Below are 10,356 nucleotides of genomic sequence, written 5' to 3'. Positions count from 1 at the left end.
TTTGGCAGAGGTGAAGGTTTGTTCTTGGGTGGGGGGGTTCTATTCTAAAATGTTATTGTTGTCGCAGGGAACAATTTTTTCAGTATCGTGTTGCAATTTGCTACACAAGTTTCAGAGATCTCTACACAATTTTAAAACATTAAATAGTAGTTGCTAATTAATGTTCAATTGACTAGAAATATCACTAATCAAGATTCTGAAAACAAAATGTTCCCGTAGAGGCTCTTCTATTTACACCTGATATGATCACCAACTGTTGCTAATAAATAATTTAAAATACAGTTTCTTGCATATATAATAGGCATCCAGGGAAAATGTTGACAAAAGGGTCCCCACCCCAGGTCCAGACCACACTAGGATCATGTAAACTGGGTGCAAATAATTTGTTTTCTGTTTTAATTAAGTTTATCGGGGCAGCATACAATATAATGAACATGCAATGTACATTATCAAATATGGCAAGACTTCCAAATGTTATAGCATTCAGTTCATTCACGCTTAGGCTCAGGGTATGGGTTGTTGACATTATTAGCATGCATGTTGGTAAGTCTTTCCTCAAATATATTTAGATATAAACATAATAACCTGCTTCAGAATGATGAAAAACTTTAAAGGCAAAATTACTTCAAAAAATGTTTTGTTCCAAGATTACTATTAAATTTAATGTTTAGTGTTTGTACTGTACAAACTTGTGTAATAATAATAAATAAACAAATAACCGCATACGTACCATTTACGAAATGTTTAAAAGACATTACAATAAAATAGCTTATATTTATCGTGTACGAAAACAAAACAACCGTGCGGCAAGTGTGCCCTTGACCTTAATGCCAGTATATAGCATGACAGTAATGTTTTCCACAGGAAACTATCAGTTAGATTACCTTTTCTATGTTTGTACCAAATCAGTTCTTAAACTTTTTATTGTAACTTGAACAATTTTATTATTTCATTAACATAATCAATCAAAAACACATTCACTCCAAACTTTCGCAGTACTTTTTACGCCATCAGTCCCAGTTTTCGAAGATTTGATTGGCTGCTTTCATTATTATTCTCTATACATATCGTTCATAGCAAATATAATTTTATTTTTCTTATTAAATATATCCAATGCTCTTTATAGTTGTGACAACAAACAATTATATTACCATTTATTTTTATAGGCTTTAATGTTGTTTTTGGTTTTGTTATGAAGTAAATATTTACTGGTTCGAGAATACGCCACGAAAACAAAATGTCTGCTTCCATTGATGTTACCGAGTCGGTAGAAATTATGACACATTTTGCTGTTTTCATCGTTGATTTTTACTCATTCCTTACATCATCGGTTGTGGACTAACTCTGGTATATATTAACATCAGTAGTTAGTGGTTTGCAAGAGAACATGTGAATAAATTCCGTACTTAAATGCTTAGACTGTCCAAAGAAATTTTGACAGATGACACCGAGTCTGACAGCGTACCGGTATAATAAACTATTGACACTGTCACCAACAGCGGCATTACTATTAGACCTGTCAACAATGACATTTTTGCCGTGAGACTTGCAGGGGGAAGGGTTAAAACAAAATTCTTACATTTTTATGTTACGAATATTAGGATCAATAATACCAAAATGATAATGTTCATATTTCATAATCCAGTTGAATTGATGCAAATTTTCTTCTTTTAAAAATATATTTTCCGGGATCTCGAATATGACCCCCCCCCCCCCCCACAACCACCACCACCTCCACAAAACATTGTTCACCACAGTATAATTTCCTGCACAAGTGCCTGTAATATATTACATCTTTGTTTTGTTTTGTTTTATTTTCAGAGAAGTTCTTACAATTATGGCTTGTTGAACAGTGACAATATGGCTGGCCTGTAGGGCCGTACTTTAGGCTGGCTGTGAAGCCAGCCTAGCATCAATGTTGTGCTGCTAGCAAGGCTCAATTTTTCTAACTCCATTCTACAAAGCACGAAAAAAAAAATGTCACGTATGTTAGAGTCAGAATGCACTGTAAAGTGTCGCTCCAGAAAACATGCTCTTGAAGTGAATGTTTCTATTACCAAAGGAACATTGCAGCAGATTCAGTCATTTGCTCGTCTGTGCCATCATGGAACCGAGTTGTGTGATTCTGCCGGAAGACTGGCGTTGCACATGGCAGCGTCTTGCGGGAAGCGTGACGTCGTTGAGTGGCTTATCATGGAGAAACATGCAGACCAAACAGCTAAGGACTCAGAGTCCGGGTGGACGGCTCTACACAGGTCTCTCTTCTACGGAAACATTGATGTAGCCCGGCTTCTTATTCAGGTATATTTGCATGCATAAGCAGGGCTCGAAATGGCCTGTGGCCAGGTCGCCAAATGCGACCAATGTCCTGTTTGGGCGAGTTAAATATTAAAAAATAATGATGTTAGTTGCTCAAATAATATTATTTGGGCGATCTTCCTTAGAGCTATGAGACACTATTAATATTTGTATTGCATATATTTATTCCACATTAAAATCTTGCTCGTGGTTCATGGTTCGCTTACCTTGATTTGCCAACATCCATTATTATTTTTTGGGCCACCATATTTTTTGGCGAGTTTCGAGCCCTGATGTGTGTGTATAGATCAGCACTGTGTACATATCATGGGTAGACCAAAAATTATGCACATATATGTTACATATATGTAGTCTGTGCAAGAAATAAAAATTCTGGATTGTAATATGAAGTAACGTTTCACTCATCTTATTGTAAACTAGATTAATAGTATGACATATTTTTTCATGAATATACACCTGAGTGAAATTACTAACAGTTTTACTGCCAGCAATCATTTTTATCCTGCAGCACAAAATTGCTGGTGGTGACACTGCTGACCCAGGCAAATTATATCTCAACAATGACAACTGCTGTCAGTGCCATTGTTAAGTTCAAAACCCTAGTGTATAAATTTAGTGACTGGTGGTTTAGTGCGAATTATACACTATATGTACACACAAATTTTTACAGTGTACAGTTTTGATGTCATTTTATTATGTCAGCTAGGGTTCTTGTGTTTAGCCACTGTAACTGCAAAATTTTATCTGCCTGACTTCTTTGACTTACTGTTTTCATTTACAGTATACATGTATATCACCTGTTCTACCTGTATTTTACCTCTTGGACCTTCATGCTCACCTGGTTGCATGAGTAGATACCTTGGCAAGTGCTTATGAAACATTTTAAAGCCTGCACTTAAATTTAAACTTTCACAAAAAGTTTTATTATGGTAACACCACATTATACCACTGCATGTAGCAATCAGACTTTACTCAAGTGTGGACTTTTAAATGTTTTTCAAGCACAGGATCTGCTCAGAGCAGATGATATTTTTCAGGCCCAGCTCTGGGTAATCAGAAAATTTAGCAAAATCTATAGCTATTTTCCAACAAAATATTAAGTATTACACACATTATTTTTGTCAAATTAAAATAAAATTCGCCAAGTGTTCTTAATTCGCAATTGGCAAATTTGGCGAGTGCCAGAGCTAGCCCTGTTTTTTTTATCAAGTATGCGAATATTTTGGTTGAGTTGAGCAACAACATTTTACAGAGCTCTCAGTTCAGTATAATATTTGTACATAACAATAATGAAGCTTTTGACTTACAAATGGAATAGAATAATTCTGAATTGTTTTTGCTAAAGAATGTTATCTTTTTGGATAGCTTTACAAGTATCTATGTACATGCACACAGGGATCAGTTTATAAAAGAGAATCATTTGTTTCAGCATGGGAGTGATATGTACAGCAGGGATAACGAAGGACTAGGCTCTCTCGATATCGTGATGAAAGACCGACCACAACAGATATCGTTCAGTTCTAAAGGTCAGTAGTATTCACGGCTTGAAACGGTGTTAAAGAATATTAAATATGTAAGGTATTTTGCAGAATGATACTGATAGAACAACAGGAATATATTATGGTTATTAATTAATTCTAAAGTTATATCACATATGTCTTTTATTTATTAAACTGATGTGCTTCACCAAACCACCTTATTATAGACATGGCATTGTAATTCTGTAGAATTCTTTTCTAGATTAAGTCACAATCACCATACCTGAAAAGCCACTAGTTGAATTTGTTGAGGTATCATTAAATAAAAATTGCAGGCCTTTGATTGTTACCTGAAAATATTACAGAGCACTTGGTTTGTCTAACTTTCTCAGGATGTTTTTTTTTTTCAGTTGCATTACATTATGTGATATCTTGTAGAACCGAATGAGTTGTATGCCTGGGGTGATAATGCCAACTTTAACCTCGATGATGCTACATATATATAACATTGTTATGTGATATCTTGTAGAACCGAATGAGTTGTATGCCTGGGGTGATAATGCCAACTTTAACCTTGGTCATGCCAGTGGACACCGACGCCCAGTGCCAGAAGTAGTGGATCAGTTCAAGAAACTTAACATTTCAATAAAACAGGTTGGTTGTTTTATTCTCCACTTCATCTTGTACTACAACTTCAAGAATACAGTCAACTCCACTTATTTGCACATCGGTTTATAGCATAATTCGGTTAATCGACTATTTTCACCCAACACTGAACCATTTGCCCTTATAACACTACAAAACATCCGGTTAATTGCACAGACTACAGGCTATATATCGGTTATTTGCACATATAAATAACGATTTTTTTTTTTTTTGTGCTAAATTAATGTCACAAATGACTGAGAAAGTCTATCAAACTTTGGCAAAAAAACTCAAATAAATCACCGATTAATCTGTTTTGTTTGAGCTCACTGTGTGGCAAGCCGACTGTAATCGCTGTTTACAGAGTCGACGTGTGGCATGCAAATGAGATGGTGTGCACGTTACTACTGGTGAATCACAATACCTGACTACAAGATTTAAGAATGACATAATTAAGTTGAATAAACCTAAGACCTAATGTTTTGTTTGCAATATATTGCTGTTAATCAGAGGCCATCTCAATAACAGGTAACTCTCTGACTATTATTTTTAGAAGTACCGCCTGTGCGCTTGTACGCATGCGCACTCAACTATTGAGGCCCTATTCGATTGACGTGTTCAGGGCAATCATTGTTCTGTATCAATTACGTTATGTTGAGAAGCCTTGTTAGTAATTAAAAGATTACAGATCAATCGTCCTAGGCGGTTATGTTTTTAATAAATGTGACAGAGAAAGGGTTGTTTTTCACTTATTCATTAGATGCAGTGTACGCTATATCTGTTAAACGCAAAAGAAACGATTTATCACTTGCTTCCCGGAAAATGTAGCGGATAAAAAAAGACTGGTGGGGGAGGTCGTCAAAAAACAAACATAACAAAGACCGTTATTTATGGATCATCCCTAAGTTTCTGCTATATTGTTAGACACCAATCAGTCGGACCGCACCATGAAGGTCAGTCAATTGTGTTAGACTGGTCATGCATGCAATGCAGGCTGCTGGAACTGATAACGACTCACTAGCCGAGCTTAACTTTAATTACTTAACAATAGCAAAGTCATCATTTGGGGATCACAAATAATACCAAAGCTTGCCATATCTTTTGGGATGGAAAGAACACCATACCAGCAAATTCATACAAGTTCACGTAATTCTATGGTACGGCACATTCGGTCAATCAACAGCCCGGTAATTCCGGAAACTGACGTCATTTTGTAAACACGTGCACCGATGAAACGTGAACTTTTTTATGGTTCTGTTGTTTCAAGTTTATCTCATTAACTAAATGGCTAATACACTTTGTTTACACTAGTGGATGGTCAGTGTTTTTTTTTTAATGCACAAAGTTTGTGTTTTTAGAAAACGGACATTGTTGGTTTTTTGTTTTTTTTAAATGATTTCTGGATTAAAACAAAAACGTCATGCTAATTATATGTATATCAATAGATATATATTTTTACATTTATATATATCCAACTGCATGTGACATGTGTTAACTGTAATAGTTCCGGTATGAAGTACCGCATTATGCTAGACTGTCTCCCATGCCACTTTGTAGTTGGATGGCTGTTACAAAGTGAAAGTCGGTACTCTATCGGTTAATCGACTAACCCGGTTAATTGCACAAAATCGAGCAGCACTGAGGGTATGCAAATAAGCGGGTTTGACTGTATTTTCATATGTGTTCTTAATTTAGTCAACAAGTTTGTCAACATATGAATATTCATTTAGGCATCATTTTTATGATTATCTTAAAGACAGACCTAAAATCTGGTTTTATTACTGAAAAATGTATTCAGTACCTTTCGCTTTTTAAAAAAAAAATTTGGTAATAGCAATACCAGGAATTGAATATGGGGATATATTTTCTTTTTAGTCTATCATTGTAAAAATGTTTTAGAATCTAGATATTTTAGAATTCCTTTTCATAATCTTATGCTTCTGACTCAAAATCTGCGATTTGTGGAAGCATGGAATCTTGCTAACTTTGCAGTGTTTTCTGTGTTTCAGATGGTGATGTGTAAATATCACACAGTGTTTCTGTCACAGAGAGGTCAAGTGTACGTGTGTTTTCTGTGTTTCAGGTGGTGATGTGTAAATATCACACAGTGTTTCTGTCACAGAGAGGTCAAGTGTACGTGTGTTTTCTGTGTTTCAGGTGGTGATGTGTAAATATCACACAGTGTTTCTGTCACAGAGAGGTCAAGTGCACGTGTGTTTTCTGTGTTTCAGGTGGTGATGTGTAAATATCACACAGTGTTTCTGTCACAGAGAGGTCAAGTGCACGTGTGTTTTCTGTGTTTCAGGTGGTGATGTGTAAATATCACAGTGTTTCTGTCACAGAGAGGTCAAGTGTACGTGTGTTTTCTGTGTTTCAGGTGGTGATGTGTAAATATCACAGTGTTTCTGTCATAGAGAGGTCAAGTGTACGTGTGTTTTCTGTGTTTCAGGTGGTGATGTGTAAATATCACACAGTGTTTCTGTCACAGACAGGTCAAGTGTACACATGTGGTCATGGACACGGCGGAAGACTCGGTCACAACGATGAAGTCACCTGTTTGGTTAGTGACAATGACATTAACAATTCATTATCTTCATGCTTGTATGCAGGGGTAGGGCGTAGCCTACTGGTAAAGCGCTTGCCTGATGTGCGGTCGATTTGGGATCGATCCCCATCAATGGGCCCATTTGGGCTATTTCTCATCCTATCCAATGCATCATGACTGGTATATCAAAGGCTGTGGTATGTACTATTCTGTCTATGCGATGGTGCATATAAAAGATCCCTTGCTACTAATGGAAAAATATAGCGAGTTTTATCTCTAAGTCTATATGTCAGAATTATAAAATGTTTAACATCCAATAGCTGATGATTAATAACTTAGTGTGCTCTAGTGGTGTAATTAAATAAAAACAAACTTCTTCATCCTTGTATCCAGTGGACATTCAGCTACATTGTCCTGGACACACAACATCGTGTCTGGGACAGACTAAAGATGCTGTCGTAAAGTTAATGTGCCATATTTCACTACTTTTATTACAGTTATTTGTCATATCAGGGCTAGCTCTGGCGACTTCAAAAACAATTGGCAAATTTCATTTTAATTTATTCCAGCTAGTGCACCACGACTGGTATATATCAATTTCTAGTTCAAGTAGATTACTCTAGTTATTGTAAGGTAATTTTAATATATTTTTATTCTTTGACTCTCTTACAGATTCCCAAGTTAGTAGATTGTGTCGGTGCCCTTGTGTGCACTCAGGTAGCTGCTTCTCGCGACCACACTGTACTGCTTATGGAAAGGTAACACATGTTACTGGTGTGATTTATTACGGAGTGGCAAGGCTATTCTCATAGGTTAACATTTATCTTGATGAAACTGGTTTTTAAATTGGTAGGAACTATATACATGTACATAAGTAATAAATAAGATGTGGAAATTGTATAACCTAGAAGTGAGGGAGGGCAAAAGATAGCTCAGAGGTAAAGCACTCATCTGTTGCGTGATCCAATTTGGGATTGATCCTCAACAGTTGGACTATTTCTCATTCCATTCAATACTCTTTCTCATCTAAATTTTTTTATATTTTATAATGTACAGTGTTGTATTGCAGAGAAGTAAACATTTTTGTTATCTGTAAACTAGATTTGATACTGGCTTTTCCGATTAAGTGTTAAAATCCCTAATTTAAAGACATGTTACCATATTAGTTTTCAAAGTTAAATATGGCATTGCTTTGATAAAATTATATTGTTGCACAATTCCAATTCCAGGTCAGTTGACAGAATTATCTGGTTCCTTATTGGTTATCCATCTTATGGTTATCCATTTGTTTGAAACAATATTGTTTTTGTTTTTAATTAGTTTTGTTTTTTAATTATTTTCTGACAATTCACATAGTTTTTTTTATTTATTTAGTCGTATTATTTATCAGTAAGTTGGTGGTTTTTCTTCCAGTGGAAATGTTTACACTTGTGGTCTGAATGATTGCCATCAGCTAGGACAGTTTCCTGCTCCAGAGAAGTCTTTGACGCCCAAACAGGTACACATTCTCTTTGACAGACTTTTGGTGCCGTGTTCAGCAATTATTCAGCCAGACTGCAATATAGTTCAGTGGTAGACTGCTCACCTCAAATGTTGTGTGTTGTAGGAACAGTTCTCTATTTTGTTTTGTCCATTCCAACGTGTACCACATAGCTGGCATATGAAAGGCTGTAGAATGCACTGTCCTGTTTGGGGAAGTGCCTATAAAATATCCCGTGCTGCTCTTCAACAGAGTAGCCTCAATAGAAAGAAAGAAAGAAATGTTTTATTTAACGACGCACTCAACACATTTTATTTACGGTTATATGGCGTGAGACATATGGTTAAGGACCACACAGATTTTGAGAGGAAACCTGCTGTCGCCACTTCATGAGTAGCCTCAATAGCTGCAGTACATTTATTATTTCCTATCTATGTTGATCTTGCTCAGTCGGAAGAGCTCTTAGGCTGTAGGATCGACCCCCCCCACAATTGTCTTATTCTTCGATTGGGTTTCTTCCCGTCCCAACCAATGCACCATGATTGGCATATCAAAGGCTGTGGGATGTGTTGTCCTGTCTGTGGGAAAGTGCCTAGGTAAAAGATCCATTGCTACTAATGGAAAAATGTAGTGGGTTTCTCTAAGATGATATGTATGTCAGAATTATTAAATGTTTGACCTCCAGTATTCAATGATTATTAAATTGACGAGGTTTAGTTTTAGTAGTTAACTAAACAAGCTTTAACTCTTTATTATCTAGTGCATGTGTCACAATAGCCATACATATGTTAGTCACGTAATAGCCCTAGTTTAAAGCCGCACACCCTAGTTCTATCCAGCGAAAATAAATTATAATTTGGTTAATCTACAAACCTGTAACACACTTAGATCACGTTTTTATCAAATGGAGTGAAAAAGCAGGTTTTATATCGATAATTACCATGGGAATCCCCATGTCCCAATTGCTTGAAATAATTTTGAAAGTTAGTATTCTGATGTCACCGGTAGATGTCGCTCGAAGCACAACAATGCCTACGTCACGACAAATTTCACAGACTTGGGGTGCGTTCGTTTCACCTCTCCTGGACATGTTCCAACTGTTCTGTCCTGGTTGTATCCCACCGGCCTCGGTGGCGTCGTGGCAGGCCATCGGTCTACAGGCTGGTAGGTACTGGGTTCGGATCCCAGTCGAGGCATGGGATTTTTAATCCAGATACCGACTCCAAACCCTGAGTGAGTGCTCCGCAAGGCTCAATGGGTAGGTGTAAACCACTTGCACCGACCAGTGATCCATAACTGGTTCAACAAAGGCCATGGTTTGTGCTATCCTGCCTGTGGGAAGCGCAAATAAAAGATCCCTTGCTGCCTGTTGTAAAGAAGAGTAGCCTATGTGGCGACAGCGGGTTTCCTCTAAAAACAGTGTCAGAATGACCATATGTTTGACGTCCAATAGCCGATGATAAGATTAAAAATCAATGTGTTCTAGTGGCGTCGTTAAATAAAACAAACTTTACTTTACTTTGGTTGTATCCCCTCTCCAGATATCGTAAGACTTAGCAAAATTATTGGTTTTAAGGGTTTGTAACGTTTTGTATTGAGACACTTACTTGTCTGAACTTTATTGTTACTGAAAATGTTCACGAACTGTGAAGAAAAATCTCACAAATGAACAACAACAAATCGGATGTTGATTGCACGAGAAAACAAACCGAACCAAAATGATAACGGTCACGTGATATACCAACGTCTGTGACATTGAAATGGAAATATCACCTCTAAAAATAGATTGGACCTCATTTGCTTAACGGTTTTTTCTCGACAACAAAATACAAAAAATACATTTCGTGGTTTTACAAACATCAGGATTACCAAAAAGCACTTCAGGTGAA

The 10,356-nt window shown here is 36.6% G+C and overlaps 1 protein-coding gene across 2 annotated transcripts in view; it reads left to right on the top strand.

The window, feature by feature from the left end:
- The first annotated feature begins 1,215 nt into the window (after positions 1 to 1,215).
- The window catches only part of LOC121372629 (inhibitor of Bruton tyrosine kinase-like), a 34,842-nt gene continuing 25,701 nt past the window's right edge, over positions 1,216 to 10,356 (top strand). For both annotated transcript variants that reach the window (XM_041499058.1, XM_041499057.1), the window contains exons 1-7: positions 1,216 to 1,347; positions 1,822 to 2,301; positions 3,749 to 3,845; positions 4,327 to 4,451; positions 6,892 to 7,002; positions 7,660 to 7,745; positions 8,401 to 8,485. In XM_041499058.1, coding sequence (XP_041354992.1) covers positions 1,978 to 2,301; positions 3,749 to 3,845; positions 4,327 to 4,451; positions 6,892 to 7,002; positions 7,660 to 7,745; positions 8,401 to 8,485 — 828 coding nt within the window. In that variant the 5' untranslated portion in view covers positions 1,216 to 1,347; positions 1,822 to 1,977. The remainder of the gene's footprint in view (positions 1,348 to 1,821; positions 2,302 to 3,748; positions 3,846 to 4,326; positions 4,452 to 6,891; positions 7,003 to 7,659; positions 7,746 to 8,400; positions 8,486 to 10,356) is intronic.

The sequence above is a fragment of the Gigantopelta aegis genome, chromosome 4 (genome assembly GCF_016097555.1).
Source record: "Gigantopelta aegis isolate Gae_Host chromosome 4, Gae_host_genome, whole genome shotgun sequence".
Classification (NCBI taxonomy): domain Eukaryota; kingdom Metazoa; phylum Mollusca; class Gastropoda; order Neomphalida; family Peltospiridae; genus Gigantopelta; species Gigantopelta aegis.
Note: the sequence above shows the minus strand (reverse complement) of the source record. Positions and strands in the feature narration are given on the sequence as shown.